Source organism: Anser cygnoides, chromosome 5 (genome assembly GCF_040182565.1).
Source record: "Anser cygnoides isolate HZ-2024a breed goose chromosome 5, Taihu_goose_T2T_genome, whole genome shotgun sequence".
In the NCBI taxonomy this organism is placed as follows: Eukaryota; Metazoa; Chordata; class Aves; order Anseriformes; family Anatidae; genus Anser; species Anser cygnoides.
The window spans coordinates 28,303,281-28,317,708 of NC_089877.1; the positions used below are offsets into that span (position 1 = coordinate 28,303,281).

Here is a 14,428-nt window from a genome sequence, read left to right on the forward strand (position 1 = left end):
TATTTCCAATGAAAAGTAATGGGGTCCAAAAGGAAGCATTCCATCACAAATTTAATACTCATAGCTGCAAGGAATTTACATTTTTATTGGATGCAAACAATTAGAGGTATTGATAACGTGACATCTCCAAAGATTTGAATGTCCTTGATGGTTTGAGGTTTTCCTTCTGAAATTCACCTCATTACTGCAGAGAAGATAGTGTGGTTGAGTTAAAGCTCAGGCTTGTTAGACATGAAATGAATATTAGATTAAAACCCAAGACAAAATTTAAAGCCTAAGGCCACACAAATATTGTGAAATTTAAATGATAAATCATTCAAAAGAGCCATAATCTACTAGACTAATGGATACACAGAAAAAATGGCTCATTTAATTGCTGTTAGAAAATGTGAGAAACCTTGGCAGGGGGAGGAGGGGGTCTTAGAGTTTCATAGTCTTCAGAGAAGCTTCAACATAAATTTTCCAGCATTAGCAACCATGGTGTAACTTGCCTCATGTTGAAGAACAATTCCTGTCATCTAATTTATTCCTGAGTCTGTTGGGCACCAGTTTGTGCAGTTTCCTTGCCCTCACTGTTCTTAGAGAAAGATTATTCATGAGGTTTTATCCCCCTATCTCATGGAACATTTGTTTTATTTCTTAAAATGTTCTAATTTTTTTTCCTGTGCAACACTATCCTTTATCACTTCTCCTTCTGTTTTTATTTTGCTGATGTATTTATATAAACACATCAGCTTCAACCATACCATGGTTTCATTTTGTGAACCTAATCAAGAAGGCTCTTTTCATCTCCTTTAAGAAGTCCTTCTTTTCTTCATCATTGTAGCAGCCCTCCTTTCATTTGGCTTACAGGTGATGTTACTGCTTCCTTATGTTTTTCTGTAAAAAAAAATCTGTATCGATTCACATTCCCTTTTTTTTTTTTGTGTGTCTAAATATATTCCTGGTTTATGATCGCCTCATTTTTCACTAGGTCATCTGAACATTTCTCTTCTTGTTGTTTTACTCATAGATGATCTCCTTTTTTATAGTAGTAGTTCTTCGTCAATCTTTGTCAATCTTCGGCATTTTGTAGTATTTCATCTGAAGGGCAGGGAAAGAAGACTTGCTCTGCTCTGTGATCCGATGAAGTGTAGCTTGAAGAGCTCGCTATGGGATATCCTTAAGGATGTCTTCTTGAAAAAATACTTTTACTTAATGTAGTTATGCTTTGAAGTTCCCTGTATTTCAGTATATCTCAAAACTATGAAAAACAAAGCAGATGACAGCCGCATTCATCATGTGTAAATGCCAGACGTATGCAGGGAGTCCCACTAATCCTTACAGTCCTTCTGTATTTCAGATCTGTGAAATGACAGCTGATAAATAGTTTGTCTGCTGTGCCAACCTCTGTCTGGTCAGAGAGGATATGGATGGATGTGTTGTACTGGGGTTTGCTGATGGGGCAGAGAACACTTGCGTTGGCTGGATTTTGGTGAATGGAATTAACCAGGTTAAAATAAGCGTGTTCTTGCTCGTCTGCTGAGAACTTTTATTTGGGAGTGAATTGTAATACATGAGTTGAAATTACATCTAGTCTTGACATTATAGCTAGTTCTGAATGCCCAGTGAAAATGAGCATTACTACTAAGTGGAAGTTACTGGGTTGCTTTTTTATTTCAAACAGGTGAATCTCAGCAGTGCAGTGTCTTTCATCTGCAAGGTCCGTTTGACAGCTTACAGAAGCAGCATTTATCTCCCTTTGTTTTCCCATCAGATTTTTATGTTGTTTCATATGATAAAGATTCCCACCAGCAGCTAGCGAGTTCTTAGGGAACCAGGCTGCATTATTTGTGCTACTCACAGACAACATATTTTCTTAGCAGTTCCAAGCATTTGCAATTTGCGTACAGACTAGCAGTTCTTTTCATTCTGTAAAAACGTCACAAAGATTTGTGTGCAGATATGCAAGTAGTAAAAATGCTGCTCGTATAATTAATTGGCTGTCTTTGGCAATAGATCTGGTGAAGGTGCTACAAAATTTCTGTAATGTGCCATCTGTTTTATCTGTGTTTTCTGGCTGACATGCAGTCACTCGAAAAAAGAATGGCAGTAGCAGAGAAAGAGGGTTCAAGCAGGATATTCATCTCTGATGTTACTGATCGTGGGACAGGCAAGATGCCTGAAAAAGCATTTCAATGGCAAGAGCATCCATCTTTACATTCATAAAGTCTGCTTATAGGACAGCAATTCTGTGTCTGCAGGAGACTGGGCTTTTAAAAAGAGATGTTCTGAGGTCTGAGAAAAAAGTTACCTTTTCACATCCTAAAACCTAGGCTTCTTTAGCAGAGTTTGTTGTTAGCACTTTGTTGTTTTGAAGTCTACCATATGTGCAACTATGATAGGTAAAAGTGGGTGCTTGCTACACTGTGTGTGATAGGCCTCTAAAAGCAAATTATTTGAATCCTGTTCAAATAACCTAAATCTGAAATGAGACTTCTGAATGTTTTATTGCAAGCAAAACCAGACTAGAATACAATGCTGTGCCAGAGCAGTAATTTCTATGGCACCCCAAATTTATTGAATATTTATTGTATTTCTCAGCTGCTGAATGAGTTCAGCATTAAAAAAAAAAAAAAACATAAAAAAAAACTAAACGTATAAATGATCGTATAAACAGAAGGGTAAGGAGAGAGTTCTGTTATGGAAAATCTGCCAAAAAATCAATACTGCTACAGACAGATTGCTACAGACAGATGAAGTCCTGCATAAAAGAAATGAACTTGTCACTATGAGATCTTATCACTAAAAGACAAAAATGTAAGACATTGATATGTTATACTTCAATGTATACTATTAAATGTTATAATGATCTATGTATTTTCAGAAGTAATAGTACATCACAATTATCAATTATTATCCTTTTGAGTGTAGTATTTTCATTGTCAGGATAATTTTTATCAAGAGGTAACCACAACTAGTCTAAAAACAGTTCTGATTTGTGAAAACCAAGAGAGAAATCTGGAAGATTATAATACTTCTGAGTTTTCTAGAACTATGTCTTTTGTCTTTTGGTATCAGGGGAAGCAAACATTGTAATGAATTTTCTTTACTATGAGATAGCCCTTCATTTTTTGAGGTAACAGTTGTATTTTTTCTAAAGCACGTGATATGAAAATGACCACCGACAGCTGTAGCAATGGAATTGCTTTGCTCTAAAGAGGGCTTTTTGATTTATTGGGAGGATGCTGTGTGGGTTAAGTTTTAAAGGGCTATATTATTTTAAAATCATTGGACATGGGGAAAAAAATTGGGTGAAGTTCACAACAACTTACATACTACCTCCACTTGAAGAAAATATTAGTTTACCCTTAGAGTTAACAGTATTTTTCTACTTTGAAAATCATCAGGCTAACAATTCGTTTTCCCTTAATATGGTTTCATTTAAAACCTTTAAGGAAAGAAAAGGGCAAAAATGATATGGGTATATTTAGAAGTTCACAAATGTCAAGTGGGAAGGTCTCACAACCATTGTAAACTGTTTTTTTTTGCACATTAGAGTATGAATGGTGTTTTTAACCTTTTCATACAGGATTTTGTACATAGTGTAATTACCAGGTGAGAACTAAATTCCCGTACTGGCTTCTCATTTGCATTACTCCTAGGCATAAGACTGGACTGTGGTCAGAAACTGAACCTCAGCAATGGAAACCAGGAGGTGAATTTAGGAGGGAAGTTGGGAGAATTGGAGCTATTGCTTAAAGCTCTTCATTCCTTTTGATATCTTTAACAAGTCACTTTGAAGTCAAATTGTTGCATGGAAGTTTACTGACCTCTCCTTAGTGTGATGTTTTTCAGACCATGTTTTTCCATGGTAGGAGACAAATCAGTCTATGCCTATGATATGCATTGTATGTGCTCCATGCATTTTAGGGAGCTTTTACTAATTCTCATTTCTCCTTGTCTGTAAGAAAGTGGGGGGGGGGGGGGGGGGGGGCTGTAATACAGATCAGAAGCTAAGCCACGTAGCATGTGTATGTGTTCAGAGGGGAACAGCTAGCAATTCTGTATCTGTACGTAAAATGTGCACTCAACAGTGCTTAAAATAACAATTTTTATAAACTTCTGGGGTTTAAAAAACCCACCACACATTAAGCTTTGGAAGAAGGCAGTAAAATCCTGTGATGGGCTGTGTGTGCGTTCATGCAAATCTCCTATTGAAAAGTCTCTCTGCTTGCACTTTAAACACAAGAAGCTGGGCATGTCCTTTGTGTGTGTAGTACAATTTGTGGCAGTGATGCAGTTTCCTTTTGCCTTTTCTTCTCCTAGACCTGAAAGCACCATTGATCATGCCAGATCATGCTGACCTTTCTGCCATATCATCAAACACAGTTTCAGTTAAAGTCCTGTTTAAAATAAAAGGCTTGCATTTCAATTCAATATTTCAGAGTATACCCCCTTTTAAAAAGGATCCATTGTTGATTTACAGTTTCCTAGGCAGTGAGAAATGCATTAAGAGTTCTGTTTTACTGTTTCAATCCTTTGTTTACTGTGAACACTTGTTTTTTGCCCTGTGCTAGAGTTTGCAAGGATGTGAGGGAGCGTGACTGTGCTTGTACGCAGGTCGGTGAAGTACTCTGAAGTGTTCCTGTGAGAGCTGTTAGTCCAACGTTGTTCCACTGAATTATTTCCTTTCACTGGAAACTCTCCTGTTGCTACCAATGCTAGTGATTTAACTGGCAATTATACTCAAATGTTGGTTTTCAGGTGTGGGTTTTTTTTTTTTTTTTGTATATATTAACCAAACTTTTGGAACTTTTTGATTCTTAAAAGTGGGTTTGAAATTTTTAATATTTATCAGAGGCATCAGTGTTTTCTGATTCTGGCTACAACACTAGGCTAAAAAGAGGCTTGCTTGCAAATTTGCAGCTTCTCAATGTTCTGACTACTGCAAAATGAGGAGATATAGTTGAGGCCTTTTTCAAAGCGTGCAGATATTTGACTTGAGCTAGTCTTTTTAGCAAATGCTGGTAATGCATAGTTTTGCTAACTAGAGGAAGGCTTTGAGGTTTTCAACTTCATTCATAAAAATGGCATTATAATATTAGGGTTGAGTTTAGACAAATAAGACAAAGCTTCTGGCAAATCTGGGCCTTCATTTTAAACATTTATTTCAAACACATCTTGTTTTATGAACTGCTTGAATTATATGCAGACAAATAACAGACAGTTTTACTGATGAAATACTTTTATATTGTTATTTTTTATTTTCCTTTTTAAAAAAAGTTTTAGAATAATTGTGATAGCATCTTCAGTTGTAGTTGTGATTACTTTCAATAGGGAGATTTGGAGGAGACAGTAGAAAAATGCATCGCATTTAGATCAAATATTTCACAGAATCACAGAATCATTTAGGTTGGAAGAGACCTCCAAGATCATCGAGTCCAACCTCTGACCTAACACTAACAAGTCCTCCACTAAACCATATCACTAAGCTCTACATCAAAACGTCTTTTAAATGCCTCCAGGGATAGTGACTCAACCACTTCCCTGGGCAGCCCATTCCAATGCGTAACAACCCTTTCAGTAAAGAAGTTTTTCCTAACATCCAACCTAAACCTCCCCTGGCGCAACTTTAGCCCATTTCCCCTCATCCTGTCACCAGGCACGTAGGAGAACAGACCAACCCCCACCTCTCTACAGCCTCCTTTAAGGTACCTATAGAGAGCGATAAGGTCTCCCCTGAGCCTCCTCTTCTCCAGGCTGAACAAGCCCAGCTCCTTCAGCCGCTCCTCGTAAGACTTGTTCTCCAGACCCCTCACCAGCTTCGTTGCCCTCCTCTGGACTCTCTCGAGCACCTCCGTGTCCTTCTTGTAGCGAGGGGCCCAAAACTGAACACAGTACTCGAGGTGCGGCCTCACCAGAGCCGAGTACAGGGGAACAATTGCTTCCATAGTCCTGCTGGCCCTACTGTTTCTGATACAAACCAGGATGCTGTTGGCCTTTTATTTAATGTGTTAGAAATGTTTGATCTGTCAGTAGTGACCAAAACATGATAGGCTATTGTTGCTGTTCACGCTGTGTAGTGTTGGCATAGGAGACATGTCAGTACACTACTAGTGTCAGATTTAGGACCAGTCAGTAGGCAGGATGTTTTGCTTCCTGTCTTGTTGCTGAACTTGACAAGAGACAAATACAGACTAATCCCCTTAGATGTGTTTTTTTTTTTCTTCCATAAAATCTAGAGTATAGGTTGTTTGTGAGTCTACTGCTCCCTGACTTGCTCCTTTAGCTCAGCAGTTTGAGACTTTATATTCGAGACTCTTGGGTTCCATGAAGTAGTGGGCATGGAAATCAAACATTTCTGAAGGCCCAGGATGTTCATGGGGAGCTTCCATGGCAAGGTAAGTAGCTCCTGCTAGCGCTGCAGTTAAATTTCAGTTTAGTGTAGTGGTAATGAGTAAGTTGTCTCTAGAGGAAGAAGCCAGGAGTCCTGAATTTTGTTGGCATGAGCAGCTGCTGTAAGCCTGAGGCTGAGAGGCAATTACCTCAGCGCCTCCTCAGCGGCCTTGGCGGGGGGGTGTCCTGCCGGCCTTTCTGGGATCCCTGGCCGTTACAGCGTTGAGGTGCCAAGCAGGTAAACTTGAATGTTATCAACACTTTACAAGTATGTCTGTTATTATTGTCATGTACTGTTAGCTGTCAGGCTGTGTGAGAGAACCCCCCCTGCCCCAGCCCTTTCTTCAGGAGCTCTGTCCTCCAGCAGGCCTTTCCCAGCAGGCTGACAGACTTCAGGCTCCTGAGGCGCGTCAGCAGTGAGGGTACAAGCTGAGGGTTGGCTGGTACAAGCGCTTTGCAGTTTTGTAGTGGGTTGGTGGGGCTGTCACGGTGTGCATCGTACTCTTTGCAAATAAAGAGCATATTTTGGGAACGACGTGCATTTTTTCGGTGTTGATGAATATGAATGCACATGAATACTCATAGATGTAAATTGGAGAGAGTATCATAATTAGAGAGAAGTAGGAACATGTGCTTTTTGCAGATGATTTGAAATGCATTCCCTTTCGTCAACTGTAAGAGAGGCTGTGTTCTGCATTGGAAAGCGACCAGTAGTGCATTTCTTCACGAACTTCCCTTGGTCTGTCAGATTACCTTGCTAATTATGGCAAATTGATCTTTACACTGATTTTGCCGTATCACAACCTCTGTGTTCTTCAGAAAGTTCGTTGTAGTCAGAAATAACTGTAACTCCTTTGAACTAATGCTGATTTATTAGAGCATTCGTACCAGTACTTTCTTTCAACCTCTTAAATTGACTGTCACATTGAGAGAAACGAGCCCATGTGTGAACAGAGTACCTGTGCTAATACAGTTAGCAAAGAGAAAGGATTTGGAGTTTCAGGGGTGAATCATGTCTTTTTTTTTTGTGTAGTGAAGAAAACAAAAACACACTAATATTCTTTTAGACTTTTGTGAAATTTACTGTGTTGCAGTTTCTTTAATTGTTGCAGTAAACAAGGCTGTTTCATACGAACTTTGTAAGTTGATTATAAGCCATTTAGATAAATTTTTGCTCTTAACTGATTGTTTTGGCAGTTGCTTATATTGAACATCTAACCCATGAACGATTGTAATCTACAATGTTAAACACATAGCAACTCACTGTTTCTGATTAGCTAAAGAATACAGAACCATGCATGATTAAGGATTCTCCTGCTAAGTGTGTCGGTATCTGTGTATATTGTGCATCCAGGGTTGCATTTGAGACTTCCTGTACATGCAAATGTAGAAGTATTAAGGACACTAGCTTGAAGCTGCTTATTGCTGTGTAATCTGTGATATATTGCTTATCACTTCCCATTCAGTTGACTTACCTTAAAATTAAGTGAAATGTTGCTGAAAATCAGACTTCCTATGTGAGTGTCAAATTACACCCAACACACAAAAAGATTATTAATCAACAGAACCACATTTCATTCTTAAATTTCCACCTCTTTCGTTTCTCTGTTTTGTTTTGTTTTTTAATTTTATTTCTATTTTTTTTAGTGAGTGACAGTTGCTTCAGGAACCTTGCCGAGGATCGTAGTGGGATAAACCTTAAAGATCTGGTCCAAGACCCTTCTTTGTGAGTATCTGGCTCTTATTGCTAAGCAAAGAAAAGCTTCTTCATGATATCATTGTGAGTAGTTTTGTAATTATATCAGTAGTATGATGTACACTTACTGCTTTAGTGATAACATGCTTGCCAAGTTGTTAGACTTTAATACAGCCACATATTAAAACCATGTTTTCTATCTACTTCTGATCATGAGCTAACATCCAGCGAGCACATACAGTAAAGGGTACAAAGAGCAATCACCAGAGGAAACAGATTGTATGTCCAAGTATTTCTGTGGAAGAACTATATGTACATTGTCACCCCTCTTTGTTGAAGTAGGAGCCACCAGGAGATTACTGGATAATTATGTTATTGTCAGTTATCTTAATGTTAAGATTTTTTTTCTTTGTACCTGATTACATACAGCTGATACTCATTCCTTTTTCCACTACTTATTTTGATTCAAGTATATGGATGATCTATTTTTTTTACCCCGTGGCAAGACTAGTGGTCTTCATCTGTGTGGCATCTTCCTCTAAAATAAAATTCAATCTCATGAGCTCTGAGCTAGACTTGAATTTTATAAAACCTTTGTTTATTCTATTCAGTTAATTTTAGTACTGGCTGAAAATGTTCTTGCTAGTGTGCCCAAGTGTACCACCTGTTGTGGAGGGAAGGAAAGGAAAAAATCACGTCTTTTTAACAGGAAGAATAGTGCATTCCTCAGTGAGTCCTAACATGTTGGAGCCTGTACAGCAGTAGAAAATAGGGCATATTTGACATCTTGTTTCTGTTACAGGCGATTTTTAGTAATTGAAGTGGATGCAGAATGTTCTGTCACACTGATACAGATAAATGGCATTATGCATGCATACGTGCATTATTGGGAAATTTTTATGTAGTATATTTAATATATGATAATTTATGCTTCTGAAATGATAGAAGTACAGGGGACAAGTAGAATTGTTGCTTGAGATTCACAGAATGAATAAAAGAAGTAATTTTTAGATAATTTACTAAGTTTTAAGTGTCAAAATTGAAGGACTTCATTTTCAACCAAAGTTTGTCTTTGAGGTGTTTTATTTTCCCTTTGATAATTTTATGTGTTGTTTTGAGCTGCAAGTAGGCTTACATGCTGCACACAGTTTTGGTTTTGCACCTGTGGAGATTACCTTCAGAAAGTTACTTTCATTGCATTTGGTGTAGAATGATGATTTTCCATGCCATTTACAGAAAGTGATGAAATCTTCCAGTTTCCTTTCCTGAACATAGTTTACATGAAAATTGCAATATATTATTATAACCCATAAAATAAAATAAATGGATTTCTGTTGCTTATGACAGAAGCGTAAGTGACTGCAAAGTACCCCTTTTTATCACTGACTTTGAAAGATTGGATACAGTCAAAAAACTTCCATTAGTTCTCAAGGACTGTTATGACATTTCTATTGTATGACAGGAAATAATGCAAGAAAAGTCTACTTCTTTCTGCCTAATGATAGGACTATATATACTTGGTTTTGTCTTTCCAAATTGACATTCTTGCAGTTGTAATACTGAGTGCCTATTAAAAGTTCTTGCGAAATGTTGTAATTGTGTGAATGAGACTTCGAATACAAAGAAGTAATCCAACATGTAAGGCTGTATTGTTCAGCCCAGCCTTTTGTAGCCGACTTTAAGGTGCCATGGTTTCTGAATCTTTCATGGTGCAAGAGAAATGCAAAAGGACAATATGGGGCTGAAGAATGACTGTCAGTCAAAGAGATATTTTAACCTTTTCTGAAATAAAATAAAGTTTATTTTAAAGCTTTAGAGTATTTGGCTAAAAGTTTCACCTGCAGTGGTTAAATAACAAAATAACATTTAGTTCATCCTCTTTAACAGTTTAATATCTACAGTTTAGGATTTCTTTGGTGCTCATTCACTCTGACTGTAGATCAACTGCCTCTTTTCTTTGTAATCTCATATCAGATACCAACATCAGATTTACATAAAAAAAATCTGGTGCTCTCTCTGTGAAGACCTCTGCCACTTAAAAGGTTTGGAGTACATTAGTAATGTATGACACTAATAAAGTAGTTTAACAAAGAAAGTGCAAGAGATTCTAGATTAATTAGTATATAAATACTTGATTAGCGTATACTTTTAACAGGAGCTCATTAAGAGCAGATAGGCTTGCAGTCAAGGTAGAAATACAATATAATATGCCTAGAGCATAGTATCAGAAAAAAGTTTAAGTGTTTTTCTATTAGGATGGTTTGATACATCTTGTAAAATACATTTTGAATAGTGTCCATCTCTTGTGAGACTTAGCTGTTTGTTACAGTTTTCTAAACTGTATTGGCACCTCCCTTGTTTGTCACTTTTAGCTCTATCACAGACAGAATTTCTCTTCTGTTATTGCAGAAAGCTGTCAAATGGATTCTTTTTCTGTAGGGCTTAAAGTGTGGCTTTACATTGAAATGAGTGTCTGTACTGATAGCATTGTAGGGTTTTTGGATTAGTGTCTGATTTATATCAAGTGTGCTTAATTATCAGGGTAGGTTTTTTTTTTTTTTTTAATTGATTTCCCAGCTAGAACTGTCTGGACTCTGTAAACCTGATCTGCTTTCAATTCTGTCATCATGGGTAATGAAGGCTCTGCTGCCCAAATTAGGAGACTGAACCTCTCTTTCTATTTGTATGTATCTTACTCTGTCAATGAAAATAGAAATGCTGCTTAAGAAAAAAAAGAAACAAACTTATCAAATAAACAAAATGTGGAGTTACTGAGTCACTGTGGGAGGAGGAAGCATGCAACAACATTACACTTAAATCTCATTTTGTAGTTAATTACAGAAAAGTTGAATTTCAACAAAAAGTTGATTAGAAGCTCAACTGGAAAGCTCATTTGAGAGTTCACTGCTATTCTTTATTCATTGCATAAGCTGATGTTGCTGTATACAACAGCCAGTTTTGGAAACAAAACTTTAAGATACAGAGGTGTGTAGGAGAACAGCAAGAGAAGACAAAGTGCGGTGCGTGACATGTTATTTCATTTAGAGAACAACAGCGGAAAAGAGAAAGTAAAAATTGCCTACAGAATATACAAATTATTAGAGATTGTTTTTTGGGGGCTGATGAGGAAGAACTAACTCACTTTGTAGCAGATGAGATTGCTTGGATAGTTTGAAAATAATTCTAAATGTCAGGACGGTAAAGAAACTGTAATCTATTTCTGAGAATGTCAGGGAGGGCTGTGCAGATTACAGTCTCTGTATATCTGATGTTATATGTGTGTAGAGAACTGGAAGGGCAATTTTTTTCCTTTCTTCTACGAAAAAGGAGTGCTTTCTGGTAGTTTAGAATCAGCACAGTTAATACAACCAAAAACCAGGTAGAACTTAGTATGATTGCTATATAGGTAACTTCATGTTGGTATGAGCATTCAAGACTATGATTTAGCGTAGATGATGCATGCACTCCAGCCCTGCCTACCATTCAAGTAACACGGAAAAGATATTTAAAATTCTGTATTACATAAGGGGAGCTTTATCTACATGAGGAGACTATAGGTGTCTTTCCATGAATGGTCCTACACAGCAGAGCTGCAGACAGGCAGCGTAACTGGAGGAAGCAGACTGGTTGTTCTTACATGATGGTGCAGATGTTCTTCAAACTATGTTGGGCTGAGGTAAAATGCAGTGGAACAGCCTAAGATGCTAGCAAGGTCATGATCTTGTGGGGAAATCCTTGAGGCTTTGTAGCAAGGCAGAATTCCTCAAGCTGGTGCTCAAGTAAAGACAGAAAGTTGAGCAGTTCAGTTTGTTCCTTGCTTAGGAGCGGACTGAAGGCTGCCCTCTTTCTCCCGCTCCTTCTGAGCAGTGAGGATGGAGAAGAAAAATGGGCTAGATAGCATTCAGTATGGCCTCCTGAAATTCCTCCTGGGTTCGTTACTACTAAATTTCTTCTAACTGTAAGTTACTTCAGATGCATCTCTGAAGCATGAACCATCAGGTCGTTAGAGGATTAGGTTTATACCTCCACCTACTTCAAGCAGAAAATCTAGGTGTAGACATTGCCAAGTTTTAGCTCTTTTGGTCACTTTATGAGATGTTCCTTTCAGCTGTAGCCTATATGTAGACACACAGTTTATAAAATACTTGTCTGTACAAAAAGGAAAATGCTTTTAAACTTTCCATGCACTTCAGTAACTGCTGCCACATACATTCACTGATATGCATTTGTTTTAGGAACATCTTAAGAGATTCTTTGAGATAAACAAGATCTAAGAGATCCTGAATAATTTCCTTCCTTCTAGGCAAACTGACATTGCATCTGAACTGTGTTTCGTATCTCCTTCGGATTAGCTGACTTTAATGAAAAGATGGGATATAAGTCAAAAAAGGAAATAATAGGTAACTTCAGACAGGAGACCCGAAGTTGTTTTCATACCTATGTACTGCAGAAACTTTTTTTTTTTTGCTTCTGTAAAAGCTGTGAGAAGCAAATGTTATTCACCCTCAATGTAACTGTATTAGAAAGACAACCAAAATATTAATCCAGGAGTTTAACAGGTCTGTGTCAGAAACTCCTGGATGAACACTGAATTCCATTTGTCCATGGTAGAACACAGAAGAAGTCTTACAGAAGTCTTTGTCACTGCCTTGTTGTACCTAGTTTCTCCTCACATAAAATACATCTTATGGGAATGAATTGTGAGAGTATTAGAAGTTGTCACTCAATCTTAATGACTGAGAGCCAGTCCTCCGAAGATGAAGAAAGTAATTCTTGAAGAGCTCTGATCATTTATCTCACTGAAGACGTAAGCTGTACTGTAGGTTGGAGACCTGATAAATACAGCGTTAAGTCTGTGGATGTAAAATTTGACAGTGTCTTCACTTGAAGGAAGCTGTCTAGCAGTTGATGATTTTTACCCACAACTGTATGAACAAGTCCCCAAGTGTTTCCTACAAATGTTTCACAAGGGGCTCGCTGTTTAGGCATACTGATTATTCGAGAGAAAACCACTTGTCAGATCTTCTATATTACACTTTAAGAAAACAATTTTCTCAACGTGCAAGTGTCCTTGGCAGTTTGTAGCAAAAATTGCTCGTGTTGCATGCATTTTTCTACGGCTCTTTAGGCTTAATGGCTCATAAACCTATAGCAATGTTTAATCCATCTGAAGCAAAACCTTTGCAGTCTGTGGCAAAGCAGAATGTCACAAAAATACCTACCTTTCTTAAGCACTTAGTAACTTTCAAGCTACTTTTTTTTTTACAGCTTGCCCCAAAGGAGTCTTCTCTAACCTCTTTAAAGGTCTAAGTCAATTTTATCTACCAATATTAGCTACATGCAGGAGAAACTTGTCTGCTCTCCTCATACGGCTTCCAAATTCTACAAAAGAATTTTCTTCTGTTTACTGCAGCAGCGCTCCGCAGTAGCCTGCAATTCAGAAATTGCTGAGCCGATCAAGGAGCTGAAGAAGTTGCTGTGGAACAGCCCCGGTGCTGAGCCTGGCCTGGGAGGCGTTGCTGCGAGGAGCGGGTTGTTGCCTCCCTGCCACGGGCTCATTCCTTCTCTGCTGGCACTGCCTGAAGTGCTGTAGCCTAGGGCCTCTCCCTAAATGTGTCCAGGAAACTCCTGTGCTTGTGGGATCTGTGACTGGTCATCTTCTGTGCAATGAGGAGGTTTTAAATGAAATGCATTTCTCTTTAGTGGAGCTGTCTGAAGAAATGTTTCTTTTCTCTGATTTGTTCTGAAACCAAGTTATAAATGGATAAATGTTGTTTGTTGGAACAAACAGATCAGCAGCAGTTAGGGAGATTTACTAGCTTCTTCATATGCAGAAGATTTGGTACCGCTTCCACACAAAGAGAGATTAAATAGACTAGAATGTTTCACCTTAACTAAGAAACAACTTGTGGTGGAGGTACACAGAATGAATAGCACAAAGGAAAAAAAAAGCCAAAGAGACAGCTATTCACTGTACAGTTCAAAAATTGTGACAGGAAGAACTTCAGACAGCAGGTTTAAAATGAATAAACGCACATACTTAAGTGTATCAGAACTGAATATTTCATATTTGAGGTAACATCATGTGGAAGTCTGGAGTATAAATGATAGATAAAAAAAGAGATTCGATTGATATACCTGCTGTAGCTATTAATCATGTGCATGCAAAGCTCGTGAACTGAAGATGGCAAGAGGCAGGAAGTGTGTACCGGAGGACAGGTAATGCTCCATGTTGTATTTATTCCCTAAGCATTTGTTTCTCAACACCAGAAAGAGGGTACTGAGTTGTGTTGACCCCTAGAATGGGCTGGTGTGGCAGTTCTCATATTCTTATTGCAGGCATAGTAAATTTCA

At 38.0% G+C, this 14,428-nt stretch overlaps 1 protein-coding gene across 39 annotated transcripts in view; it reads left to right on the forward strand.

The window, feature by feature from the left end:
- The window catches only part of GPHN (gephyrin), a 366,964-nt gene that overhangs the window by 158,176 nt on the left and 194,360 nt on the right, over positions 1-14,428 (forward strand). For 38 of the 39 annotated variants that reach the window (XR_010832041.1, XR_010832042.1, XM_066998522.1 and 35 more), the window contains one exon: positions 8,026-8,104. Coding sequence is in view for 35 of the 39 variants with exons in the window: in XM_066998518.1 (XP_066854619.1) it covers positions 8,026-8,104 (79 nt within the window). In the remaining 4 variants the exon portion in view is untranslated. Of the gene's footprint in view, positions 1-8,025; positions 8,159-14,428 lie in introns of all 39 variants that reach the window. The other variant, XM_066998532.1, reaches the window with a different exon arrangement.